Source organism: Microcebus murinus, chromosome 22 (assembly GCF_040939455.1).
Source record: "Microcebus murinus isolate Inina chromosome 22, M.murinus_Inina_mat1.0, whole genome shotgun sequence".
Taxonomy (NCBI): Eukaryota; Metazoa; Chordata; class Mammalia; order Primates; family Cheirogaleidae; genus Microcebus; species Microcebus murinus.
Window position 1 is genome coordinate 21,472,420 of NC_134125.1, and position 27,141 is coordinate 21,499,560.

Consider the following 27,141-nt stretch of genomic DNA (forward strand, 5'->3'; position numbering starts at 1 on the left):
TGGATTCTGGGATGAGGCTCGGACAGCGTAACACCTCTCCGACATCTAAATCGGTCTCCCAAGCTGCTGCACTTGAAAGTTGGGGCGCTAAGGACTCGGGCTGGGAATGGCTGTTTTCTGCTGAGGGTGCAGCGCCCCCGCGTCCCCACTGGAAACTGGCACTGCTTCATTTGCTTCTCAGAGGCCCTGTGGCGGCATCTCTGCATGGCCAGGCTGGGAAAACCAGGCTGCGTGCCCCGCTCAAAGTCCGTAGTGCTCAGGACGGATGCACGCCCGCCCTGGGGGTCTGCGGCCTGTAAGGGAAGGCCCAGAGAGGAGGGGCCGCTCAGGGCACGAGGCCACCCACAGGCTGGAAAGCTGCCAGGGCACGGGGACCAGGCCTTGCCCCCTCCCAGTCCTGCATACTTGGACTCAGCTCTGCAGAGAGGGGAGGGACAGCAGTGCCCGTCCCCACTGACTACGCTGCTGGCCCAAGGGAGCACAGCTGGTTAGAGCTAATCCTGCCAGTTGGGTGACAGTTGGGTGTCAGGCCCTGGGCACAGTGGTCCCCATGCTGCACCGATGATGCAGGCACCCCTGCTGTGGTGGGGGTGGTGGGGGAGCAGGTCAAGGCTTCTCTGTCTTTGCTCCCCCCAGGGCCTGCTTGGCCTGCAGGAATGCGGAGATGAGCAAGTACGAGCCTCGCCCTCAAAGAAGCCATCACCCCAAATGCTACTCCAGTTGCCCAGAGACCAGTGGAGTGGCCCAGTGCTGGGGAGCCTGAGGGTCAAGGCCACTCGGCGGAAGTGACCCGACTGGGCCTCTAGCAGAGGATGGGAGGAAAGTGACCTGGAGTGGTGTGTGGCGCGGCACAGAAGCGGGAGAGTCTCCAAGCACACAGTGAGGCCTCGGGGTCTCCATGTGTGGCACTAGGACAGCTAAAGGACATGGTGTTGCTGGTGGGTGACGTGCCAGGCCTTGCTGGGGTGGGGGGCAGGGCGTGAACCATCTGAATGTCCCTTCCTGCCCAGGACCCTGCAGGAGCTCCCTGCATCTTCCTCCAGGCCCTTCCCCAGCCTCTGCCAGCCTGTCCCCTCCCACTGCAATCCTGTCCCTCTGCCAGGACCCATCTTAGCAGCATCTCCCCAAAACTCATCCAGCCAGCGCCAGATGTGGGTGCAGTAGAGGGCTGAGTGCCAGCCTCCCAGCCTGGCCTGGGCTGCTCCTGTCCCCAGGGATGCTCTCAGCTCCAGCCACACGTGTAAGCAGAGGGGGCCCCACTGGTCATCTTGTGCCCTGGCCCCGAAGAACTCATGGCAGGTGAGGGCACAGCTGGGCCCCCCAGACAAACAAGCAAGCGGCGGTGCAAAACAGGGTGGCACGGAGCCTCTGCTCCTGCAGCACCAACCAGAACAGGCACGTGCAGCCTTTGTGTTTCTCAGTCCAAAACACTGCCCCTGGCAGGGCTTCCCCGCTAAGAAACTGGATCCATTTTCCTCCAAAGATGGAAAAATGCTCTACTTCTAAAAATAGCCTACCTGGCTCCCCTGTGCTGGCTGTTACCACAGCAACCTGCTCCTTCCTAGGAGCCTCTGTAGAAAGGGTCCCGGCCCAGGTGGCCCCTCAGCTGATCCAGCTATGACAGGGCCGAGGGAGCCCTGAGGGGCAGAGCAGGGCTGGGCGCCCACTGAACAGACAGGCTCTCTCTAGTCCCGAGCCTCTGTGATTTGAAGTAAACTCCAGACACTTATGTGTAAAAGTGAGCTGTGTCGATGGGAGGTGACAGATCTTGCTGGGCTGGGGGCCTAGGGCCCTGATGTGTACCCAGCTATGTGCTGGCCACACTAGGTGCTTATCCTTCCCAGAAAAAGCATTGATTCCCCTGTGTAGGGACTTGCGCACTTGGCCTAGGCCACGTGGAGTCAGAAGCAGGATTGCCCGGGCCAGAACTGGCTCCTCCCCACCCCCGGCCGCCACCTCCCTGCAGAGAGCCTGGCCAGGAAGGCGTATGCACCTGGCTTTTCAGGAAGGACACAGGGACCTGTGCGGTCTCTGTGCCCAGGAAGGAATCTCAGTGACAACTAGGGCATCCAGGGACCTCTCCTCTGAGCAGTAAATCCAACTGTAACAGTGAGCCGCAGAGTGAGAAGGTGACACGAGTGACAGCCAAATAAGGGCTCCCAAGATGTCCATGTCCTGATCCCCAGAACCCATGAATGTGTTGCTTTATATGGCAGAAGGGACATTGCAGGTGTGATTAGGTTAAGGATCCCGAGATGGGGGACCATCCTGCATCATCCAGGTGGGTCAGTGTGACCCTCCTGAGTCCTCCTGCAAAGAGAGGCCGGAGGGGCAGAGGTACGACAAGTGACTCTGCCGGCTTTGAGGATGGAGGGGGCCTGAGCCAAGGCATGAGGGTGGCTTCTAGACGCTAGAATAGGCAAGAGACACGGTCTCCCCTAGAGTCTCCAGAAGGAACGCAGCCTTGCCCACACCAAGATTTTAGGACTTCGTTCCAGAGCTATAAGTTAGCGAGTATGTGTTGTGTTAAGTTGTCTAGGGCTGCCATACAAGTCACACCAAGTCATGGCTCAAAACAACGGAAGTTTGTTCTCTCACGGTTCCGGAGGCCACAGGTCCGAAATCAAGGTCTTGGCAGGGCCGTGATCCCTTGAAGGCTCTGAAGACAAATCTGTTCCTTGCCTTTCTCTGTTTCCAGTGTGGCCAGCAATCCTTGGTGTCCCCCATCTCGCAGATGCCTCATTCCAATCTCTGCCCCATCATCACGTCTCTGTGTCTTTTCTCCTCTCACACGGACCCCACTGTACCGGACTGAGGGCCTACCCTGTTCCGGCGTGGCTTCGTCTTCATCCACTGCGTCTGCACTGACCCTTCCAAATAAAGTTCATCCTGAAGTTCCAGGAAGGACGTGAATTGGAGGGTGACACAAGCCACAACCAGTACAGCCATTAAGGCTTGGAAACAGGTGCACTCGGAAACTTACCACGGATGGAAGGCCACTGCCACACTCTGATGGCTTGGCTGAGATGGACAGAGGAGCTCTGACGGCTGCCTTGTAACACCTTGGTCATCTGAGTGTTAGGCATGAATTCTCGTTCAACAAGAAAGAGAATTCTGTTCCTCTATGTAGCTTGCGAAAATGGACGAGTGTTTTAGGAATCTGTTTCTCGAGAGACAGTTGTGATGGGCTGGGGTGCTTATCCCACGGTCGTTTGCTCAACGTGGTCGTGCGTGGTCCTGCGGTCTCAAAGCTGTCCTGCGCCTCATCTCCAGCCGTGCCTGGCCTGGAGGGTGATGCTGACTGTTGCTTCCATCCTCCACGGCTGGAGCTGCTGTTTGCTTTTGTCACTTTAGCCAGTGAGGCCCAGAAGTACCATTGGCCAAAGATTCAGGAGCCGTCATTCTCGTTAGAAGGCACAGGCCCCCTTTGGCCCCGAGCTGCCGCTGGGCAAGAGCGGAGTCAGCTCCCTACCTCCCACGCTCAGGTGTCCTTGTTTCAGAAACACATCCTGTGCAGGTAGCAGAGCGGCTTGCCGGGATCCTCGGTGTTGCTTTTCTGTGATCGTTTGATCTGTACATCAGGAGCATGCTGGCCAGCGAGAGGCCTGGGGAGGGGCAAGCAGGGTTCAGAAAGATCATCCCAGCAGCCTGCTGGGAGGCGCAGCAGGGAAAGGACTGGCTCTTCGCAAAGCAGGCGGATGGAGAGGCAGAAGTCCCTGGTGTGGTGGCCTCCCGCTGCGGAGCCTCCATCTTAGCCCTTCAGCTCTGGAGTTTTCCATCCACCCGCGGGTTTGGTTCCCTGGGTGACTGTCCTCCTCTGTGAGCCACGTCCTTGGGAAGCCCAAGCCCTCAGCCAGCAGCGCGGGCTCCTGCCCTCTGCTGTTCTCCGGCCGCCCGGTGGTCTCAGCCCAGACGCCACTGTGCCAAGCCACCACCCTCCTGCTAAGATGAGGGCAGGGTGGCAGGGTTGCAGCTCCCCCCCCCTTGTTCGAGCATCCTGTTTCTACCCGCTTCCGGGCAAGGTTGGCAGCCTGGGAGGAGGAGTGAGACAACACAGGCCGGCGGGGCAGGATGAGATGCCCCGGTAAACCCTGCAAGAGGTGGGATCGCTGCTCGGGGGAGGGGTGGGCCTGCTCCCTGGCTGCACGGTCGTGGAAACCAGGCGTGCCTCCCCCAGCATTCTAGCTCATTCCCCAGGCACACTGTACAGAGATGCCCTCAGTGCGGCCTGCGGTAAGACATGGAAAGTGGCCAGAATGACTTGGGGGCCCTCCAAGCCTCAGTTTCCTCCCCTGTAAAATGAGGATGCTAAGTGTAAGGAATTGAATGAGTTATTTGTCCAGCGTTGCATAAAGTGCTGGCACTTTGTATAAGCCTCAGCTGCCCTTGTCAACACAGTTGTCATTACCACCTGCTGCAGGGCAGGGCACCTGCCGTCTCTCCCCGATGCGTCGTCACTGACCAGTGGGAGGCTGCCTCTCCCAGAGCTTGCTCCCAGGCTGCTGAGACACAGGTTGGGTCTAGGTGCAATTCACCCAGCGTTTCCCAGGAAAAGCAGCTGAGTGCAGAGCCAGCCAGCGGCCAGAATGAATGAGGCAGAGCAGCTGCCTGCAGGGGCTTGGCAGTGAGGGGCACTGGGCCAGGGAAGGCAGCGTGTGCCCCAGAGAGAGGGAGGGACAGCTACAGGCCACCCGGGGGGGCAGGAAGATCCCCCACAGGTGGGGGAGGAGGTTGCCGCATGCGCTTTGTGCCCTTCTGACTGGCTCCTCGCGTACATCTGCTGCCCAGCCACCGCGTCTCCTGCTCACCCTGTCTTCCCCGTGCCCAGCCCCTCTCGGGAGGCCCCGTGCTGGGAGGGATTGAGGTGTGGCGCCTCTGTCCAGCACGCTGTGCAGACCGGAGTGCCCCAGTGGGCCCAGCTGTCAGCAGCTGGTGCACAGCATGTGATCAGAGGCCAGCAGCCCGCCATGGGGTGGCTCTGGTGGCAGGCACATAGAGCAGCGACCCCTCAACTCTGCTTTCCTCCCAGCAAAGCCAGCGGGACTTCGGGATCATCCGCCCTGGGGCCTGGGCTCTGAGCCCTCAGCAAATGCATCTTTGCCACTTGGGAAGAGCCCTGCCCAAGGTCTCGGCCACCTCTGTCTGGGCAGGGGCTCAGCAGGGGCTAGCTACCACTTCCACTGCGGCTACCCCTCGTCCGCGGCTTGGCCAGGGCCAGGCACCACCCTGCCCGCGTCCTGGATGGTGACGCCTTTCACCCTCTCGGCCAGTGTTCAGGGCCACTTCTGCTTCAGTTGTCTCTTCAAAGGACTGGCGTTTTCTAGGAGGTAATGGAGAGACAGACGCTGAGTTCAGCCGGCACAGGCTGCCGGTGGTGGCGGTAATTCCACCCGACGGGGGCACCTGGCCCCAGGTCCTTCCCCACGGTGAGGCGGGCGTTGGTGCCTTTGCCGCACACGTGAGGAACCAAGACTTGGAGGGGACTGCGCATGGAAGCAGCTGGGCTAGATGTGGACAGGGGACTTGGACTTTCTAGCCTGTCCCCTCCGACCTCCTCAGTTTTTGTACCACCCAGGGAGCCCGTCAGCCCCTTCCTTCCTGCCACAGTCTGTGCCCCCAGGGCTGGGAGGGTGACTTTGTCACCTCAGCCCCAGGAGCAGCCAAGGAGAGTGAGTGTCACTGTCGCTGGCTGCTCCTGTAGCGGCCGATACTCACCTTCCTCTCAGGCATTCCTTGTCTCCGAGTTTTATTCCCAGTGGGGTGGGGGGACCATAGGTCATAAACGCCGGAGGACCCCGCAGCCATAAGCAGGAGAACTGCGGCCCCAGGTGTCTTTGTGCACGCCATCGCGTCCTTCCTTTGCAGTAAGTCCCATCCGGCAGATCCCCGTCGGGGAAGAAGTGGACGGTGGAAGCCAAGGAGTCATTTTCATCACTCTGGGTCAGTATCTGCCAGTTTATCCTTCAGAAAGCATAATGTAATATAATGTCACCACTTCTTTATTTTAATTTGAGGAATGTCACATTAAATAGTTTTTATTTGTGCCTCTAATCTTGAGTTTCACCCAACTTTCCAACGTTTGCTTCGTGCGAGGGCTTCTCACCCAAAACTGACAACTGGGCAAGGTGTGGCCAGAGTTCACATTTCGGAGGCAACGTCCCCTTCGTCGTTGGGCTCCGCCTCCACCTGGCCTGGGGCGAAGCTCCCACCCCTGTGCTCAGCGCGTGCGTCCGAGTAGCCGTGTCTCGTGTCTCGTCTCGCTGTGGGAATGTGGGAGGTGGGTGATGCCACCCATTCTTTGAGGGGCGGTGGGTGTGTGGGGACGCATGAGAGTGCGGCTATGAGCGGAGCTGGGTGGGAGTGACCGTCAGTGCGCCTGCGCAGGATGCAGGGGGCCTTCCTGCCCGAGCCCACCCCTTCCTGGCCTCTGTGCCCCTACGTCTGCCCATGCTGCCACCTGTCACCGGTCTCATCTTTCCCGTGTGTCAACCACCACACACTCCCTCTGCCAGTGGACAAGGGCCAGACGCCTTGGCCTGTGCCTGGGGCCCTGACCATCCCTCCTCCCCATCCTGCTCCTCCATGTCCCACACTTGCCCCCGCTTCCTTCTCAGCTCCTGCCCTCCTGCATGTGACATGCCAGCCCAGGCCTGCCACTGGGAACCCACAAGCCTAGACAGGCCTCCTCGGTGATGCACCCCAAAGCATCCATTCATTCACACCCCTCCCCCATTTGCCCCAACCTCCCTCATCCTCCTGATCTCGCTGTCCATCTAGCGGGGGACTCTCCCTGCCCATCTCTGCAGAACAGACCGTGCTGGCCCATAACCACTGACCCGGGCGTCCTCCCATCCGCCCCCAGCAGCACAGCCAGCAACTTCAGGCCAGAACAGGCCATCCCTGTGGTCCCTGGGGGCCTGAATTTGGACCTTAAGAGCCATTTCCTGAGGTTCCCTGTTTAATACCAACTCCAATAGAAATGTGGTTACCTGCTTCTACCTGCCACACTGGAGGGTGCTCGGCAGTGGGCTAGTCGCGCCTCTTCACCAGCTCCTGCATAGATAATGGGTCCCCCCAGGGCTGACCCGCAGCCGGTGCGCCCCCTGGAGGCCTCCTGCTGCAGAGCCACTGTCCTTCTGGCTCTCACGTAATTGAACCTGGGAAGGTGACACGTGCCCAGTGATGAGGTTTTAAGAGCCCAGGTTCCAAAAAGACCTGCCTCACGGGATCGTCGCATGCATTAACTGAGGCAGCCCCTGGCCCAAGGCCCGGCACCCAGAAAGACACAGGTCACAGCAGCTGCTGGGGCCTTTCCACGGCGATCCAGAGAGATGACATGCTGTGGCAGATGGACCTGGATTCCGGTCCCTGCTCTGGCCCCTACGCTGGTGGCTTGGCCTCTCACAAGCTGCATTTTCTGCAGAGAGGGTGGCCCAGCACGTGTGGTCTCCCGACACTGGGCCATCTCGGGGCTGCAGTTGGGCTGGCTCAGGTGGGAGGCTCTCTGCCCCTGTGGCCAGTGGGGACAAAGTGTGCAGTGGATGTCCCCTCAGCTCCCCCTGGCTCGGGCCCCACACAGCTGGCTGTCCTGACCCTGCTGTTGGCTCAGGGCACACTCGGAACAGTGACTCAGCTGCACCCACGCCCATGCACCTTGCCTGCCGTTGTAAGAAATGTTCTCTCATAATGTGCATTCTTTTTAAAAAATATATATCTCAGGTTATAGATTTTCTTTGTCTAAAAAAGTGGTTTTGCTGATTGTCTCTGAAACAGGGCATTTCAGAACCCCCTTGGCAGTTACAGCGTCCAGTGCTCACAGGTGGCGTCAGCCTCTTGCTGTCCTGCGCCCGTGCCAAGGCAGCAGCACGGCCCCCACCCACCCGCCACAGTGCGCCCCTCAGAGGCCCCAGAGCCCCTCGCCCCCCGGACGCAGGCTGGGCTGGCAGGAAAGGGAGCACCGAGGGCCTCTGCAGAGCCAGAGCCGAGGGAGCAGTGAGAGGGGGGTGTAGACGGGGAGAGAGGTCGCTGCCCGGCCCCTCTCGTGGCGGCCCCAGCAGCCTGGGGAAGGGTGGCTTCTGGGTAGCTGGACGTGACTTTATCTCTCGGAGCCTCAATTTCATCTGTCCCCTGTGGATGGCACAGCCCTGCCCTGAGTAGGCCGTTGAGAGGCCACAGCCAGTGTCCGTGGGCAGAAGGGGCTGCATACGTGACAGTGCTGTGCTCCGGCAGGGCAGTTGGGTGAAGCCAGGGAGAGGGGACTTCTGTGACATGGGGGTCTTTTGGCGGAGTTTGGAGTCAGGCCTCCAAGGGGGAGACCTCTGCAGAGGTGTGGGAGGGGAAGGAGGTCAGGCCGCGGGGATACGTGGGAAGGGCCCCAGACAGCAGCGCGCAACATCTGCAGGGCACGGCGTGGACGCGGAGCAGAGAGCAAATGAAGTTGGCTGGGGGGAAGCTGGTCAGCTTGGGGTGGGCCTGCAACGCTGGGAAAGAGGCCCAGGCCCCGTCCTGGGGGGCTCTGCCCACAGAGCAGCCTCCACCTGTCTCCCCAGCGCGGCCCACCGTCTCCTGCAGTCCTCAACTGCAGGAGCCGCTGCCCTGCACGCAGCTGCACTGCTGCCCTGCGCCCTCCACAGCCCAGCCCAGGCCTGTCGTGTAAGCTGGTCCCCTCACAGCTCCTCCTGCAGACCAGGTGGGCCTGTGCCCACCCCACCTGCCGGAGCCTGGCCCGGAGCAGGAACGGGCGCCATCTAGGGAACTGATCTTTCTTGAGTGGCGCCACCTGCCCTACTCAGCCGAGGCCTCACAGGCCTCCCTGTGCTGTGTCGGTTGGTAATGACCACGACCTCTGTTCCCCTCACAGATGACTCTGGGGACGACGAGGACACTGCCACTCCAGCTGACAAGAGTGAGCTACACCAAACCCTGAAGAACCTCTCCTTGAAGTTGGACGACCTCGGCACGTGCAATGACCTCATCGCCAAGCACGGGGCCGCACTGCAGCGCTCCCTGAACGAGCTGGACGGCCTCAAGATCCCGCCCGACAGTGGGGAGAAGCTGAAGGCGGTGAACGAGCGGGCCACGCTCTTCCGCATCACGTCGAATGCTATGATCAACGTGAGTACCGCCGCCACGCTGGCTGGGGCTCTTGGGCGCTCGCACTGGGGCCCTGAGTGGGTGACCGGGGTGCTTGACACAGGCCAGGGCCCCGTTTCCTACAGCTCCAAGTCACTTCCCAAAGCCAGCACCCACCTGTACTCTCCGGGTTCTCTATGTCACCTCTGCCACGCAGCCATTGTTGGGTGGGGACGTTCTTTGTAACCGTCTGGTGGGAGCCGGAGTTGGGTATGGAATCCGGCCGAGGCCGCAGGGGGTCCGGTGCCTGGGTGAGGACAGTCAGGGCCCCACACAGCAGGGACACAGCTGCCACGCTGGGCCTCCTCCTGGGTACAGCCCACAGACACACCAGGATCGGGGCCCACACATGCCCCGGGGGAGCACTGGGGCTCCCTTAGCCATAAGAGCCTTGGAGCCAGGTCTGCCAAGGTCGTGCCCACCTGAGAGCAGACACTGCCAGTGACCACAGCTGTAAACCGAGAGGCCCAGCCTGGGGAGTGAGCCACTCTCACTGGGTTCCGGAAGCCATGTTGCCGTGACTGGGAGCCGGGAGGGTCCCACGGTGGTGGCAGGAGTGTAGAGTTTGACTGTGCTTTCAGGCTCTCCCTCTTCCTGCCTGGTGAGTGCTCCCCAGAAGTGTGAGTGCTCCTCCAGGCCTCCACTGCCAGATGTGGGTCTGACTGCTATCCCAGGCACAGCCCCACAGAGGGACACATCCAGGCCAGGGGTGCCACTGTAAGAAGCTTGGGATGGACTGCTGGGAGCCAGGGGCTGGAGCAGGTGTGCAGAAATGGGGGCCACTACAAAGGAGGAAGTGTCAGGATCCCAAGAGCCTGACAGCTCCAGGAGGGGACCCAGCCTCCAAGCTAGGTGGTCAGACCAACCAGAGCTGGGCTGGGAGCTGGCACCAGGCTCTAAGTCCAACAGGAAACTCAAGGGCAGGGTGGAAGGATAGAGACTGGAGCCCACTGCAGGCCAAGTACCCAGGCTAAATAAACCCTGCGCATCTGAGACCTGCCCCAAGCCCACTTTACTGGACTGTTGGCAACACGACTGTGAGGCAGGAGGGCCACCCCGCCACCCACACCTGCCTAGACATGCTCAGGCCTGCAGTGCCCAACTGCAGCCTTGGGAATCGCCACCCTGGGGCCCGAAGCTGAGCGAGGCATACTCTCATCCCAGACGGCCCGGAGACTTGGCCCGCAGGCGCCCCCTGCCTGAGCCCAGTAGGCATGTGTACCGGTGTCTGTCCCTCGAGCCCCCTGCGCCCAGCGGTGGTTGGCCCTGTGTACGGAGGCTGCTGAGACAGCTGGGCCGTGGCTTGTCTGACCCCATTGCCATCTGCACTCTATTTTCCTATGTCAGTCCTCTCGGGGCCACTGTCCTCATTACAGCCCAGAGACTGTGGGTCCAGGTCCCTGTACTTCTACTCCTGGGGAGTTGGGAACTCAGAGACAGAAGGCACCCCCATCTGTCCCCAGAAACTACAAATCATCATCCTCAGTCCCTCCAGATCTCCCTGTGAGAGGACGTTGTTCCTCCCCACTGTGGGTGTCCCACTGCAACTCCACCCCCCCACCTCTGCCCTGACGGGTGTGATCAGGAAGCTTCCAGCAGCACCTGCGCAGTTTGGGGAATCTGTGTTCCCACTGGCACCTTGGGCCGGGCAGACTCTCCCGGGTGCCGTATTCCAGCACGCAGTGCAATGCTGAGTGTTCTACCTTGTGGGCTCTGACAGAGCCCAAGGCGTGGAAGAGGCCCTGGGCAGGCAGCTCCTTCCTGCATGGACAGGACCAGCTGCTTCGTCCCCCCTTTCCCCCGGGGCAGCAAAGCTTGTCCAGCCTTCAGGAGAAGGCTCAGGGGGACAGTTTTTAAACCTCCTTCAAGTCTGGGAAAGACCATCAATATCATAAGCCATTAGGTCCCAACCTCCTGCAGGGCAGGGACGGGGCCTCTGGACACTGCCCGAGCGCCCTGGAGCCACGGCTAGTGGTGCAAGCCCAGCCACGAGCCCACTGCTCCCTGGGGACAGTCCAGCCATCCTCACCTCACATCAAGTGTGGCCTCTTCCTCGGGCGCTCTGAGGTTTCTGGATTGGCAATGTTCAACAACAATGCAGTATCTTACCCTCCATGCCTTTGCCAGTGCCATACCTTCTAGAACACTCCTTCCCCACCTTTCAGATCCCTGTTCATCCTTCAGAACCCACATGGATGTCACCATGGTCGAGCCCTCTTTTGGGCAGTCCTTCCTCCTGGCTGGGACAGCGGCTCCCAGGGACAGTGCTGCGCTTAGACCAATGTTTCAGCTGCCCCTCCAGGCTTTGTGCTCCCTGAGGTCAGGCTGAGTGTCTTACTCACCTGTGTCCCCAACAGTAGCCCAGTGGGACTGTTGTTTCAAAGGGGGTCTCATGTCTCCAGAGAAACTCTAAGTGGCCCACCGCTCACATCTGCCTGTGACGTTACCTTTTACAAAGCCCGTCTAGTCCCGTTTCCTCACCTGAACAAGGTCAGCGAGAAAGCTCTGCACCCAGCCCCCGCCTGCAGGCCACTCAGCACCCACAGCACCCCGCCCGCACTGCACTCCCCTTCCAGAGGGATGGCCCGGCCTGGAACAGTGTTTTGTGACATGAAACTGTGTGTCTTCCACGAGCGTACCACTCGGGGCTCCAGCCTCCTTCCCCCTTCTTGTGGCACTGCGGGTGGCAGGGTTCTTTCTCGCAGGACTCAGAGGGTGCGCCTGGCAGGCCTTGCAAGGGGCCTTGCAAGGTGCACTGCCCCACAGTGAACTCAGGGCAGCCCTGTCTCTTGTCACAAAGTTAGGAAAATACTACCTGGTGGACAATTAACCCAGACCTTCGCAGCCCAGGCCTGTGCCAGGCAGGGACTCACAGGGACCAGGCAGTCCAGCGGACTCTTACAGTGACCGACCATCACACGTGTGTTCACCGGTGTGACCTGCTCTACAAAGGTCTACCCAGGGCCACCAGCTCACGTGCCCACTTTTTAAAGCCGAGTTTGGGGAGGGCCTACGAAGGTCCACAGCTGGCCGGGGAGCCAGGGCGAGCCACGGCCAGGCCCACAGAGGGCAGAGGGGGCAGCCGCAGAGCAGGGCCTGGAGGAGGATTTCTCCCAGGCAGAGAAGGAACCGTCACTGCGCGTAGTGTCTGTACACCCCGGCCGGGGTGGGCCTACACCAATGTGGCGCCAGAGCCCGCCATTGGTCGTCCCACCCACTCACTGGTCCCCTTTCCTGGGCCTCTACGGACATTCCCCAGGTGTGGTGGGCTTGGTCGTTGGGCAAAGCTCGCTGACTGTGGGGGTGGTGGCCTCACTGTCCCAGTGAGGAAAGTGGCTGCCTCTCCTTCCCCTTGAGGTGACATGGAGAGACCAGCTTGGCTCTGATGTTCTGGGCCATTAGGGAGACAAGGACAGGGGGTTCACACGATTCCTGGGCCACCCATTCCATCCCCTGCCAGCCTGGGCTTCTCCCCAGATCTGCGGTGGCCACAGTCTCTTGGCCCCTCCCCACCTGTCGGCACCTCAGGTGGACATCATCTCTTCTGTGAAGCTTCCCCCACCCTGAAGGGAACCCACAGCCGCTGCCAGGCGCCTTCCCGCAGTCCGCCAGCTTGAGTCAGCCCGCCCCCGCCCCCCCACTCCTGAGGACCCGGCTGTGAGCCTCGGCCCCAGCATGCCAGCAGAAGCCAGCACAGGAACGGGGAAGAACTTTCCAGGCATTGCGTGGCACGTTAGTGTCGCACATGCAGACCTCACCCCCACTCGGCAGGCTTACGCATGGAGAGACTGAGGCTGAGGGGACCAGCGACTTGCCCAGGGTCGCAGCTAAGGATACGAGCCCAGATCTCCCTGGCTCCACACAGCCTGCAGCATCAGGTGGAGACGTAAACCTGACCCTCCCCTTGACCAGGGGCAGGAGGCCAGGAACACCTCCCCTGCCCTCTCCCACCCCGCCCGCCCGCTGACTCGGCCCTCCCCACCCCGGCCGCCCGTAGCAGCCAGCACAGAGCCCAGCTGGGAGGGGGGGAGATGGAGGAACACAGGAGCAAATGAGTGAATCACTTAGTGTCTGCCAAAATTCCCTAGTGGGCAATTTTTCAGCCCTGAAGAAGGCCAGCCCCGCAGATCCCTGCTTGCATGAGTGTTCGGGGCAACCGCGAGTCAGCGCGACATTCAGGAGAAGCTTCGCAGCAGCGTTGTTAAATGCCTCTGGTTTTTAGAATGAGCCTTGAACCGCAGCCTCCTGCGCACAGGTGCTCGGCCAGGCCTGGACGTGGCCATGGTCTCCCCCATATCCTCGTCCCCACAGGTGCCAAGGTGTGCCTCAGATGGTGGCACTGGATCTGTCACTTGGTTTAAGGTGGAGAATGGCTGAAGTGATACACGTCCCAAGCTCGTGCTCTGAGTACTTGAACTGCAAAGTGGGAAGAAAGCCCTCCAGCTTGCTCGTGCCCCGTGAGCCCGACTCTGGTGGGAAGCAGTGTGCCTGGTGAGGACAGGCAGTGGGTTGGTGGTGGTGTGACAAGAGCAGTCCTCCCAAGCCTCCTTTCCAGTAGCTTATTTGGTTCTCACAACAGCCATGTGAGGTTGGTGTCATTACAGCCTGTTGTCACCATCTGTATTAATCAGGTGCCAGCCTGAGGCCCAGAGCGGTCATTTTGCCAAGGGTTGCAGGCCCAGCTATTGCACTTGGAATCGCAGCTATCTGTCCCTGGGCTGCCCCCACCCCTGGCCGTGGCGTCCGTGTTCAAGGACTGGGGCTGTGTCACCTGGGCTCTCCTGGATGGCCTCGGCTGCTCCACAGCTTGGTCTTGAGCCCAGTGTTCTGGCCTCATGGCTCTCGCCCTGGGCAGAACCCTAGGGTATTGCCCCAATCCTCCTGGGGGTGACCCTGCCCGGGCTGTGAGGCAGGTTCTGTCTGCAGCCAGGGCAGCAGGGTCTGGCCGGGGGCGTGCTGTCCTCTATGATGTTCATGTAGACTGATTTTCTTGCCCACTGAACCCTGGGGACATCCCTATGCCACTGGCCAGGGGAGAGGGCATTCACAGTCCACATTAGGAGGCACTGGGGGTTGGGTGGCAGGTGCCAGCAGTGGTCTCCTTCTGCAGCCCTGAGGCCCCTCCGTGGGCTGGCCGCTGGGCTCTGTGGGCTTGCCCCTGCCCCTCCCAGCCCTGCAGGTGGGGCCCAAGCAAGGCAGACTCGACCCCACACCCGAGATGGGAGAGGTTCCTCATAGTTGGTGACTCACGCAGGGGCCCAGGACTTGGCCCCTCCAACCACGTGAGCCCCTGTAGCCCTCAGGAGCCTGGCGTGCCCAGGTTCGCCCTGCCGGCTCCCAGTGAGCACCTCTGCAGGCGGGGACTGTGCAGCTGCTGGCGGATGCCAAGGTGCACAGGACACCTCCGTCATCCAGCCACGCCCAGTTCTAGGCGCTGGGGACACAGCGAGCACAGCCCCACCCTTGTGGGCCCTGCATCCCCAAGGGGAGCTGTAATCTCAAGGGTGACGTGGGACGTCAGAGGCAAACAGACCATCAGAGGAAAGGCCTCATGAGGTGGGATGGGGTGAGGGGTCACAGGCAGACTGGCTGCAGGGCGAGGGCTATCTAGGGAGCAGGGGCGCAAGGCGCTGGGGTGGCCGCAGGTGGAGTGAGTGCTGGGAGCCGTGGAAGGGGAGGTAGGAGGGGACAGGAGGCCAGTCACAGGGCACCTTGTGCTGAGAGCATTCTGCCTTCCACTTGGAATGAGGCGAGGAGGGACTCGTGAGGCCGAGTGGCGCGATCTGGCTCGTGTTTGAGCAAGAGCCCTTGCTGCTTGGAGAAGGGGTGCCCGCGAGGCCAGGGCAGGTGTTTGGAGACCCTGTGGGAGGCCCTTGGACGGAGTGAGGAGCTGGTGCTGGCGGGAGGAGCCAGCAGAGCTGCTGTGGGTGAGAAACAGCCATCGTGCATGAGGACGGACCTGAAGGTGTGGGCCTGGGCCACCAGGAGCGCCGCCCTGGCACTCCACATGGTGACAGGATGCAGGAGGGCCCTACCCAGGAAGGGTTTTGTGCCGCCGGTGAGTGAGCAGAACCAGCTGGGGCTGGGCCCCACAAAGGCCCAAAGCCCGGCGAGGTGCCGGGGGGACAGAAGGCAGGGCGAGCGGGGCTGGCCAGCAGGGTGCTTTCACCAGGCCCACCTCAGCGGGCCCAGATGCGACAGACCCTGTACCCTGGTCCCTGGGTTTACCAAGGAAGGTAGCGTCCCATAAGAGACACACTTTGGTGCCTGCTCCAGAGCCGGCGGGGCAGGGTGGGCGCCTGCGACATCCCGATGGCAAGGACGCAGGAAAGCCTGCACAGGAGCGCCCAGCACAGCCAGGGTTTGATGGAGTGGGCTCAGGGGACACTCCAGGTGGACAGGGCCGCCAGGGCAAAGTGCATCAAGGGCCCTGGGCAGCCAGAGTGGGAAACGAGCAGGTGGAGACAGGTACCCAGAGGCATCGGAGAAATAAAGGTGTGTCACAAGGAGCCGCTCACTGGAAACGCTCTGAGGCTTCTCCGGCCCGTCTGGCTCACGGCCCAGCAGGTCATGGGGGTCCTCGGCCGCCCCAGACAGTGGTGAGGGGCCCGGAGCTGCCCTCACTCGTCCTCCCAGGGCCCGTGGGGCAGGTTCCTGTCCAGCTGACCACTGCCGTGCTCCTGCCAGCTTACTCATTTGAGGCCTGGGCAGATGGGTAAAAATAGATTCCAGAATTGTCTAAAATCAGTTGGCAAACTGGTAGCCAGATGGCGTTGGATCCTGTGCACAAGGGGTAACCGTGTTGAATGGGGAAAGGGCTATTTAAAGTTTTAATTGAAGTGGAGAGCTGCCTCGCCAGTGCCCAGAGTGAGTCACTGGGAGGAGAGGGCACGTCCGTGCCTGGTGGCTTTTAGGGAGGGCTGGAGCCGTGTGCCAGTCAGCTGTGCCCAGTGTCGCAGTGAGCTCAGCTCGTGTGCGCCGAGAGGGTGACGAATACACAGCGTGGCAGCTTGGCCGGGCCAGAGGGGCCCCCAGCACTGTGGCTGCAGAGGTCCCCACTCTTGGTCTTGGACACTTAAGGTGGCCGAGCTTCATCCGGTGTGGCAGCTCCTGGGCCAGAGCTGGCCTGAATGTCAGCACTTCCTGCCGCCTTTGTGGGGCGTCTGCTGAACGTGGGCTTCATCCGTGTAAAGTGGGGCCAGCGCACGCTCCTCAGCGGGAGGGAGGCGAGACCCCGCTGACTCCCATGCATCCCCTGGCCATGCAGAGGGGCTCAGGGACACCACGACCCTCCGTGACTTCCACCCCAGTCGCTGCCTGCAGGCCAGTGAGAGGCGGGGTAATGAGGGCCATGTGGGGACCAGTGTGGAGGGGGCAGCCTCAGCCCAGCAGAGGCAGAGTCCTCCACCAGTCCACCGGAAGCCCAGACACCAGAGTGCCACTGCAGGGCAGGCATGTCAGATGCCTGGCAGGTCCCGGCCTGGCTGCAGGTGGGAGCACAGCCCTTTCTCCCGTCCTCCCTGGGCCCAGGGTTACTGGGACCTGCTGCGTGTGCCGATGGCCAGAGACAGAGCCAGTCACCCAGCCTGGAGCCTCTGGGCCTTTGGCCCTTCTTCCCACCTCCTCCAGGAGCGCGACAGCCACCACCCCCACATCCAGCAGTTCTCACGTCCCTATCTAGGAGGGCAGTGACCCTGGAGGAAGCTGGTGGCTGCCAGCAGCCACTGAAGGCCAGGCCTGGGCAGAGTCCTGGCTCCAAAGACTCCTGTGAACTCGAGAGGCTGCCCTGGGCCACACACAGGACAGACAGAGGACCCAGGCGGGGTGACCTCATGCCCTATAACCCGCCTGTGTTTGGAGAGCAGTGCGATTGTCTGCCAGGATTAGGATTAGGAACAGCAAAAGCGATTAGAGTTTGTCCTTCCCCTACGGTGCAGATGGGCAAAGGTTTCCAGGTCAGAGACACTCTGTGTCTGTCCCATGGGGCACCTGTCAAGATGACGAGCAGCACCTCCCTTTGGAGCTCACATGGCGTGGACCCTGACTTGGTTTCCCCTGGGTCGCAGCCCTCACACCCTCCTTCACCAGGCTAGACTTCCCAGGCAGGAGCATCCCCAGTGGGCTGGCAGGGCCAGCCCCAGCGTAAGGACCCACCCTTTAGGGACAGCTCAACGGGCTCCCTGCCCTCCCCATGGAGCTAGGGGCACCCTACACCCCAAGCCAGGCCCTCTGCATCTTGGGAGCACCTGCATTCCCCGTGGCCCTTCCACCAGCACCCTTGCCACAGCCCTGGGGGGAGGGGGACTCGGTGTGTGAAAGGGGCAGGGCTGGGAGACTAGAACCCTGTCCCCATTTGGAGGACAATTGACCTAACAGGTCACAGAATCAGGAGGACACGGAGGCCCAGGAGGTACGGGCCTGCCCCAGGGTGGACGGTGAGGCATCCCCTGTGCAGGGCCCAGACACTGGCTCCGGCTTCCAGCTGGACTCATTCCCCTCCCCTGGAACGATTGAGGACGGGAGTGTGGTGTGGGTGGGGACTTCGGTTCGGCTAAGTCTTCTCTCCTGCACAGGGCTGGGCACAAGCTCCCTGGCCCTAGGTATAGTTGTCATAGAGCCTCAAGGGAAATGCGACCAGGTTTGGGCCTGGGCAGGGTCAGGCCCAAACATGGTCGGTCAGCAGGGTCAGCAGGGCCCTCCCTGTGGCCCGGCAGCCTCCCCACTTCTCCCCCCGCCGGCCCCTCTGCCAGGCCCCAGGCCTAATCCAGCTTAACGAGCGTGGCACAGCCCAGCTCAGCATTCCAGGGCGGCGGGGCCAGGCCGGGCACCTGCCTCTCTCCACAGCACGGCCGGGATGGGGCCTGGAGAAGGCCAGTGGTGGCAGAGGAGACCCTGGGAGTTGGGCGTGGACACCAGGTGGGTGTATCAGGGGTGTAGGGGGTGGCCAGGCAGCTCGTCTACTGCAGGTGACCCCCAACCGTGGCTGTGGCAAAGGCCCTGGGTCCAACCACATAAGCCCCTCGATATTAGGATGCAGCGGCCTCCACCTGCTCCCCGCTTTATGTAACTGTGACACTATGCAATCTGCATGTGCCCAACCTAGTCACCTGTGACCCGAATGAGGCTTAGCTGTCCCAGGGGATTTGCCTTCCTGTCTCGCTGCTGCACTGTGCCGGGCAGCCCTATGGTGGCTGTGAGGTATTTGGAGGTCACACCTGGCCATGTCATCGGCCAGCAGCTGGATCCTGTGGACTCTGCTGGGGTCAAGGGTGCCAGGCGGAGCCCCTTCCCCCTGAGGCGACGGCCAGCACTGCTGCTTAGACAGGATTATTCCCAGGTCTCCTTGTTACCATCCCCTGGGGACCCAGCTCCACACCAGCAAGGCCACGGGATCCCACGACGTGTCTGCCCTTGCTCCCAGACAGCAATACAGATTTAGCTGTGACAACGCTTGTCCCGTGCCCTGGGAGACTTGCAGGCACAGGGACTCGGACCCTGCCCCTACGCGCGCCTCCCTGTGGCCTTGGGCAAGTCCCTTGGCCTCTCTGAGCCACCTCCTCAGTCATGCTTACTCCAGAAAAGGCACTCCGGTGCCTGTGGGAATGCCCCAGACAGCCCGGGCGTGCGGCGTGACGGGCAGCTTCAGAATAAGCAGGTTCGTTTGGGGTTGAGCCAGGGAAGGGCAGGAAGACACAATACCTGGTGGGCCACACACGAGGGCTTGGGCAGGAGGTGACCCAGGGAGGCTGAAGAGGGCCGGGAGCTGGCCCAGCTGAAGCTGTCAGCTGCCTGGGCCTGCGGTAAACAGCCGGCACTCCACCGTCCCTTGGCGGAGAAAATGGTCATTTCTAAAGTATCTAGAGCCCATGGAGAGCGAGGATAGGAGGTAGGGATCCTGATTCATCCACACTCCGTGTTCATCTTTCCCTCTTCCCTTTTGCTGCTGGGAAGGCCAGCCGTCCTCAGATGTGAGCGTGTGGGAACTGTTGCCAGCTCTTCCATGAGTCTTGTGTTAAATGAGATGAGGCATATAAAAGCAAAGCGCCTGTACATTCAACCTGACTGACATCTCAGAGGGCCGGCGGGAAGTGAAGGAGCAGTTGCCACGGCGCAGGGAAGGGGCGGTGGGGGGCAGGGCCCACGGACTAGTAGAACCCAGAAAACTATGACACACCTGTTATTTCTCGCCATGCACGGCACAGCCCTGCCCTTTGCGCCTTCACTCCAAGGTGGACAAATGAGGGGACCACGCCTTGTGTGGAGGTGGCCTGGTTGTATGGAAGGAACATAGCCCTGGGGCCAGACAGACCCAGTCACACCCTTGTTGACCTGGGCAGCCCCTTCTCCCTTGCTCTGAGTCTTAGGAGGTTGCAGGGGGAGCAGGGGGAACTGGCAAGGGACTTCCCTGAAGTGTGGCCCAGGGAGACGAGAGCATTCTCCTCCACTGACACAAGCTGTCTTCCTCACCCGCACCCTGTACCTGCCATGAGGCCAGCTCGGCAGGGCCTAGCCACCTGCCTAGCACAGCTGACCTGTGCCAGCAGCAGCAGCACAGTAAACAGGTGGCAGGAATCAAGACTAACTTAGCAGTGGGGTCAAGCTTAGGGCCATGGCAAGCAAAGGTGACATGGGGACATAGGTCTCATGGGCACAGCAGGCAGGGGGCAGGCGGTGGAGCCAGCTCTGGGTTGAGGACCTGGGTTCCAGATCTGGCTCTGCCGCCTCCTTGCTGGATGCCATCGGAACCTCAGTTCACTGTCTTGGAATGCAGTGAAGGTCTCTGTCCACCCATTTCATGGGGCTCCTGTAGGATCTGGAATGCTTCCGAAGCACTCAGAGGGGTACCCTGCCCCCTCCACCTGCCACCACCCCTTATACCCACTGGCGTAGAACTGGCAAAGAGATGCCTTATGGTCTGGCTACTGGGATATGGGGTGTCACTATGTCTGTTGTCACAGTCCCCACCCTGAGGTGTACAGCAGTGAAGGAGGGATGGGGCTACAGGGGAGGTAGGGAGGCCACTGTAGGACCCAGGGCAGTGAAGGCCTTGGCTCCAGGACACCAGCCTGGGAGTGGTAGAGTTGGGCCCAGAGCTAGGGCCCTCCCAGGCCCACTAAATTGCACGGTGGCCAGTGACTACAGCTCCACACCCAAGGGGGAGCCTTATAGACTCATAATTTGCAAACTCAAAATAGCCCCAGATCTTTAACCAGCATGGACATAGCCTCTCCCGCCTTGAGGGCCCTGTTAAGTGCGTAAGATAGGTGATTTCTTTCCTTCCCTGAGACGGGCTCTCCTTCCTGCCCCAACCTGTGCCAGGACACCTGTCAGTGTAAATCCTTGCTCAGGTGTGGCCAGGCAGAGACCTGGACCCAGACCTTTCCAGGGAGCATGGGGAGGACCTTGAACCTGAGGTTGGAGTGAGTGTGTGCCTCCTTGGAGCCTGCTGCCTTTGAGGGGGAGCTGCCAGGAACTGAGCCTCAGTTTCTCCATCTGTCACATAGGGATGATCTCACTTGTCCTACCCTGAGGATTTTTCTGGGTGAGCTGAGACGGGGAAGTTTGTGAGTGCAGGGTCAGGCATTACTGTCTGTATCATAGTGAGGACACGGGCTCAGGGGGCCGGGTGGCCTGTGCCAGAACCCAGGCTTTCTGACTCGTGGTGTGCCTTTTTCCACTACACTTTGCTGGTTTCCTTGGGCAGGTCATGTTGCATTTGCAAGCTACATTTCCACATTGTCAGAATGAGAAGGGACACCCATGCCCTACCCACCCTGCAAGAGTGCTGGGTGAGGGGCAGTCAGTGGAGAGAAGGTGCCCAGAGAAGGGCTTGTTAGAGGAATGATGTCCCTGGGCCAGCTGAGCAGCCAGAACTCTGGAGTCCCAGGCTGGGGTCCATTCCCTCCAGACAGACCAGCTATGGGGGCCCAGGCTCTCCCTGTTTGGTGAGCCAGCTGAGCCCGGGCAGGGCACCCTGCTGCAGAGGGAGGGGAGAGGCTGCCCGCCCCTGGAGGGGCTGGTCCTCAGGAGGCCCAGGACACACCCCCTTGGCTCATTCCCACTGCCATCAGCCCCAGCTCCCTGGCAGGCGCCACCCAGCCAGCAGATATTGTGAAGCATTTGCTGACTTTTGGGGATTCCACGGGAAGCAGGTTATGGTGGAGAGAAACAGGCACAATCGCTGGAGAAACTAACCAAGCTGGCAGGTGACTGGGTGGGCCCGACTGGGGCGGGACCAGGTGGTTTTCTGGGGACATGGCAGAAGAGGTCTGAGGGGCACTGGAAGCTGCTGGTGGTGGAAGGCCTGAGTGCCAGGAGCCAGGTGCAGATGTGGGTGGTAGCCCCCAAGGCTGTCTGTGCAGTGCACCCTGGCCCAGTACTCTGCATCACCTCCCCACTTCCTCCCAACAGCCCTTGGAGACAGTGCTGCCTTATCCCCGGGTCTCAGAGGAGGCCTGTGGGCCTCCCTCTCTGCAGGCTGGCTTGTCTCTGACGCTCTGAGTCAGACAGCGTGCGATGTGTGTGGAGCCCAGTGGGCACTCCGGGGTGGCTGGTCCAATAAGGGGTGGGGAGGAGTACGGGGGAGCTGCAGTCAGACCACCGATGCAGGCGTGGGCCAAGGAAACGGGTCCCCTCCTACTGGGTTAAAGCAGTTGTCCAGAAAGAGCAAATCCAGAGGTCCCCACGTTGGCCTCACTGCCTTCCAGGGACAGCTGAGGCTGGGGCCTTCCTCTCTACTGTAATGACAAAGTGACTGACCCCTGCTTTTTTTTTTTTTTTTTTGAGACAGAGTCTCACTTTGTTGTCCAGGCTAGAGTGAGTGCCGTGGCGTCAGCCTAGCTCACAGCAACCTCAAACTCCTGGGCTTGAGTGATCCTTCTGCCTCAGCCTCCCGAGTAGCTGGGACTACAGGCATGCGCCACCATGCCCAGCTAATTTTTTATATATATATATCAGTTGGCCAATTAATTTCTTTCTATTTATAGTAGAGACGGGGTCTCGCTCTTGCTCAGGCTGGTTTTGAACTCCTGACCTTGAGCAATCCGCCCGCCTCGGCCTCCCAAGAGCTAGGATTACAGGCGTGAGCCACAGCGCCCGGCCGTGACCCCTGCTTTATAAGAATGTGATGGAACCACCAATGCACCTGGAAAGCTAAAAAGAATGTGGCTGTCATACTATGCCACAAGCTTAAAGGGGGAAACTTAAAAGCAGAGTTGTATGATACAGACTCAGACTGTGACGTAACTTGGTGGAAAGTTCCAGTCCCAGTTCTGCCAGATAAGACCTGTTGCCTCTGAGCTGGGTAGTACAGCAGAGTGTGGCTTTCATTCCTTCTGTGCCAAAGCCAGGGACTGGACTGAGCTGCCAGGGCTGTCTTGGGTTCCAGTGTAGTCAGGGATCAGTGACATACTGGAGGCCCAGCATGCAGTGAGGACGTGGCAGCAGAAAGCTCAGGCCTCACCATGATGAGCAAAAGACTCAGCGTCCTCCAGCTCCAGGGGGCTGTACTGGGAGGCAGCGTTCAGACCAGTGACGCCCGGAGTGGTGCTCTCCCAACAGCATCCTGTGGGAAGCTGACCAGCGCGGGTGCCAGGGTTCACGTCCCCACAGAGGCCAAAGGGGCAGCAAACCTGTTTCTGAGCACCTGGCAGAGGGAAGGAGGCTAGACAGCACTCCCAGGGCCTTCTTCCCTGTCCCTGCAGCTGGGCAGGTAAGGGTGTGGCAGGTAGGAGCAGACAAGCCCCCGCTGGAGGCCTGGGGCTCACACTGCCACTCCCCCGCCACAGGCCTGCAGGGACTTCCTGGAACTAGCAGAGACACACAGCCGGAAATGGCAGCGGGCGCTGCAGTATGAGCAGGAGCAGCGCGCCCACCTGGAGGAAACCATCGAACAGTTAGCCAAGCAGCACAACAGCCTCGAGCGGGCCTTCCGCAGCGCCCCCGGCCGGTCCAACAACCCCACCAAGAGCTGCAGTGAGGGTGAGTGGGGCTGGCCGGCTGGGTTGGGTCCATTGCTCAACCTTCAGCTTCTCTCTCTGCCACTGGCTGCACTTACACAATTTCTGCCATGCCCCCATACACACCCCTTAGTGTGTCCACATGTGCGCCCGTCCTGGCCGGCTGTGGCCTGCCTCCCAGCTGGCTTCATACGTTCCTGCCCATCACTGACTGGCAACAGTATCCCTGTACTAGGTTCAGAGTCTCAAAAGAAATGTGAAATGAGCCCCACTATCCGCTTTGTGGCAGGGATGCCTGGTGGCTGCCCACGTGACCTTGGGCAGGGCGTCCATCAGAAAGGGAAGCTGGGCCACAGACTGACCCATGTGTTGAGAGTTGGGGGAGGCTTCCAGAAGGAGCCTTGAGCAATGACTACATTGAAAGGAAAGCGTCTCATCCCAGGAAAAGGAGCAAGGCAGCCGCAGTGCAGGCGGGAGGGGAGTGGGCGGCCGGGGTAGGGCGGGGCAGACAGGGGGATGCCCTTCGCTCTGGACTTCCTCAGGCAGGCAGGGTGGGCCTTTTTTCAAGTTGAGAACTAAAGCAGCGGCTCCGTGTGTTTCTAGGAAGCCTCTCGACTCACAAAGGAGAGGACAGTGAGGAAGATGAAGATACCGAGTACTTTGATGCCATGGAAGACGCCACATCCTTCATCACCGTGATCACCGAGGCCAAGGAAGACAGGTGTGGCTCTTGCCTAGCAGGAACGGCCGTGGCCTGGGAGGACCCTCCCACGGGGGCAGCCTTTCCCACCTCGTTCTTAGGTTCCATCTGCCCTTCTTTTTCACCAGCTCTGTACACTTGGGGGGGGGGTTCCTTTTTTAAATCTTGCTCCAGATAGGATTTTTGTTTAGATTCTTTCCTTCCTCAAATCAAAAAGATTTGAGGTGCCTACATAAAGTTTATATGAGAATTTTAATTTAAAATGGAGATGGAGATGGAGAACAGGGCATTGGCTGGATCCAGTTCCAGTGTGGAGGTAGGGTAGAGGCTGGGTCCCACGGCTGGGGTCCGAAGACCCTGGCTCACTGATTCAGAGCTGCATGGGCTCCCAATGGCTCCCTCCACCGTGTCAGGAGGACAGATGAGAGATGCAGGAAGTTTCTCATCTTCTATTTCCAAGCCTTTGTTTCATTTTTCATAAAAGCCTACTCTTTCAGGATGTTTCTAAATACGGTCACTTTTCATTTAACAACGGGGATACGTTCTGAGAAACGTGTCATTAGGCGATTTCATTGTCTTGTGGGAACATCCCAGAGTGTACTTCCACAGACCTAGCCGGGACGCCTTCTACACGCTAGGCCAGATGATAGAGCCCGCGGCCCGTGGGCTCCAAACCTGTGCAGCATGTGACTGTGCTGAACACTGCTGACAACTGTAACACAGTGGCAAATATTTATCTATCGAAACAGAGAAAAGGTACGGTAAAAATACAGTATGATAATCTTAAGGGACCACCATCATATATGCCATCCATCGTTGACCAAAATGTCACTCTGTAGTGTGTGACCCATGCAACACGGTTGTGACCGGGACATTTACCAGCAATGAAAACAACAACGTCGGGATACAGAGCAGACACCCGTGCGCGTGGCCATGCCTGTGCACCGCGTGTGCAGGGAGAGCATGAGATAGGCAAGCAGGCTGGGCACAACGGGCCACTCCTTTCTCACCTGGTGCTTGTCCTCCGTGGACCCACATGCTCTATCACCTCCCTGTCCCAGAACCTTCCAGGGAAAGGGCTGTTTGACTCCCTACTACCCTTCAGGGAGTTTCCAGTCCCACCAGCAGCTCACAGTCATTTTCTATTTCCCAGGAACATTTTAAAATTGCTTACACTGTTCTCAAAGTTAGCATGGCTTTTGGCTGCTCTGAACTAACTTCCTCCGCATCACCAGCTGCAGCCAGGAAGGTGCTGCTTGGGCTGCCTCGGCCCTGCCCACCCCTCACAAGCCAGGAGCCCCCAGGGCTCGGTTCCTGTAAGGACCCGGTGATTCCTTCCCATGTTCTGAGGTGCTGACTGCTGAGTGCCTGTTACTGCCCAGTGGGCCTGGGTCACCCCTCCATGGGACTCCCACAGAGCCTTGGCCCCTCAAGAACAGCACCCCCTGCTGCCACAGCCGACCATCTCCGGCTCAAGTATCCATGGGCACGGGGTTGGGAGGGGGGCGTCAGACGCCCTTCCTGCTCTCCAGGAGCCCCAGTGTGGGAGTCAGACAAGCAGAGAATGAGGGCACATGGGTCTGCGACAAAAAGGGGTTGATGGGCCTCTACGAGGCTGTCCCAGAGGTGGTGCCCAACCCAGCTTCATCTTGGGCCTGGGTCAGCCAGCCCAGGACAGGAAGAGTGCAGGGACCCCAAACAAGGGCTTCGCTGAGCAGCTGCTGCCAGGGGCGTCAGCGGGTGAGGACCCCTCCAAATTGCTGACCCGAGCTCCTCAGCCCCCACCTTGAGTGTCCTGAATTGTAGATTCCTCCATTAGAAGTAGCCTTGGGCAGGTGCCCTCAGCCCTCACTGAGGCATCTGCATAGGAGGTGGGGCCAGGTCCCGAAGCCTTGCGATTTGTCACTAACTTGCTTCCCCCTTTTTGTTTTCTGAAGAAAAGCCGAAGGTGGAACTGGGGCAGGCTCAGTGGACTGGACCTCATCAGACAACGCAAGTGAGGTGGGTGTACCCTAAAAGCTAAGAGGCAGCTCTGGCCTGGGGCCAAGCTCCAGGTGGCTGAGAGGGACAGGCTAGCACCAAGAGCTGGAGGCCACCAGGCAGGCCCAGCGCTCTGGCTGCCTTCAGGTCCCTGATATGCCTCCAATTCAGTAGTCCAGGCAGAGCTACCTGCCCTCCTGGCAGCAGCGTGCTGGAGGCCAGCCTGGCGCTAGTCCTCAGAGGGTCAGAGGGCAGGGCAGGGATCTAGAGGCTGAGGGGGAGCTCTGGCCTAGGCTGACAGGCATGCCCTACTTCTCTGGCAGGAGGTGCTTAATGCTGCCTCACTTGTGCCCAAGGATTCATCCAAGGTCAAGAGAAGAGTCAGCATCCCCAACAAGCCCAACTACAGCCTTAACCTCTGGAGCATCATGAAGAACTGCATCGGCCGGGAGCTCTCCAGGATCCCCATGCCGGTAGGTGGCTCAGGGTGGGGCAGCCTTGGTGGGTCCTCTGGGGCTGTTTTCCTGTACATGGACGAGAATCAATGGCCTGTGTGAAGTACATGCAGCCCCAGGGTGTCATTTTCTGAATGGCACGTGAGGAGCACGTAACTAATTATCTAATTGTCAGTGTTGCCCAGTCCCTCGGAGAGCAGGGTCTCCAGGCTGTGAGGGCAGGGGCTCGATCAGAGACGTGGGGAACAAGGAGCCCCGCCGCCCCAAGTCTGTATATGGGGAGTGGCGGGATTGGGCTGTTGTGAGGAGGTGACAGATGCTCCATGCTGGGAGGCATCACTGGTACCTTCTCCAGGAAGCAGAGGCTCATTGGGGTCAGGCAGGCCAAGGCAGAGCTGGGACCCTTGTGCCACCACAAGCTGTGGTGGCATCTCCACTGAGGAAGGGTTCAGGGGCTCTAGGTCAAATGGTTTCACTGTGTGACTCAGATAAGTTCCTTCACATCTCTGGCCTGTGTCCACATGCGCACTGGGGAGGAGATGACACAGCAAAGATTCTCAGCCAACGGCATCATGGGGAACATGAACCTGCCCTGCCCGAGACCGAGACGGGCACCCTGAGAGGCTCACCCGTCCTCTGTCGGCCCCTCCACGGAGAGCCTGCATCGCAGCTGAAACTGTGAGGAAGACACGCTTCCTCCACTCATAGATTCGTTTGACCATTCACTTATATGTTCTCTGATTCCTGTGATTCGGCATTGATGAGACAGCTGTGGACAAGTCAGAAACTCTGGCCTTTGTGGGGTGTCCCTCTTTCAGGGCAAAGTGACAGTGAACATACAAGTGTATACGAGGCAACATGCCAGAAGGTGAGGAAGGCTGATGAGGAAACTGAGGCAGGAGGGGCCAGGGAGGTA

The 27,141-nt window shown here is 60.1% G+C and overlaps 1 protein-coding gene across 6 annotated transcripts in view; it reads left to right on the top strand.

Annotated features, from left to right (window-relative positions):
* Positions 1-27,141, top strand: part of OSBP2 (oxysterol binding protein 2) — a 181,653-nt gene that overhangs the window by 141,333 nt on the left and 13,179 nt on the right. For 3 of the 6 annotated variants that reach the window (XM_012763940.3, XM_075996700.1, XM_012763938.3), the window contains 5 exons: positions 8,861-9,114; positions 22,920-23,112; positions 23,694-23,811; positions 25,728-25,791; positions 26,094-26,243. In XM_012763940.3, coding sequence (XP_012619394.1) covers positions 8,861-9,114; positions 22,920-23,112; positions 23,694-23,811; positions 25,728-25,791; positions 26,094-26,243 — 779 coding nt within the window. Of the gene's footprint in view, positions 1-8,860; positions 9,115-17,903; positions 18,049-22,919; positions 23,113-23,693; positions 23,812-25,727; positions 25,792-26,093; positions 26,244-27,141 lie in introns of those variants that run through there. The other 3 variants (XM_012763939.3, XM_075996702.1, XM_075996701.1) reach the window with 3 other exon arrangements.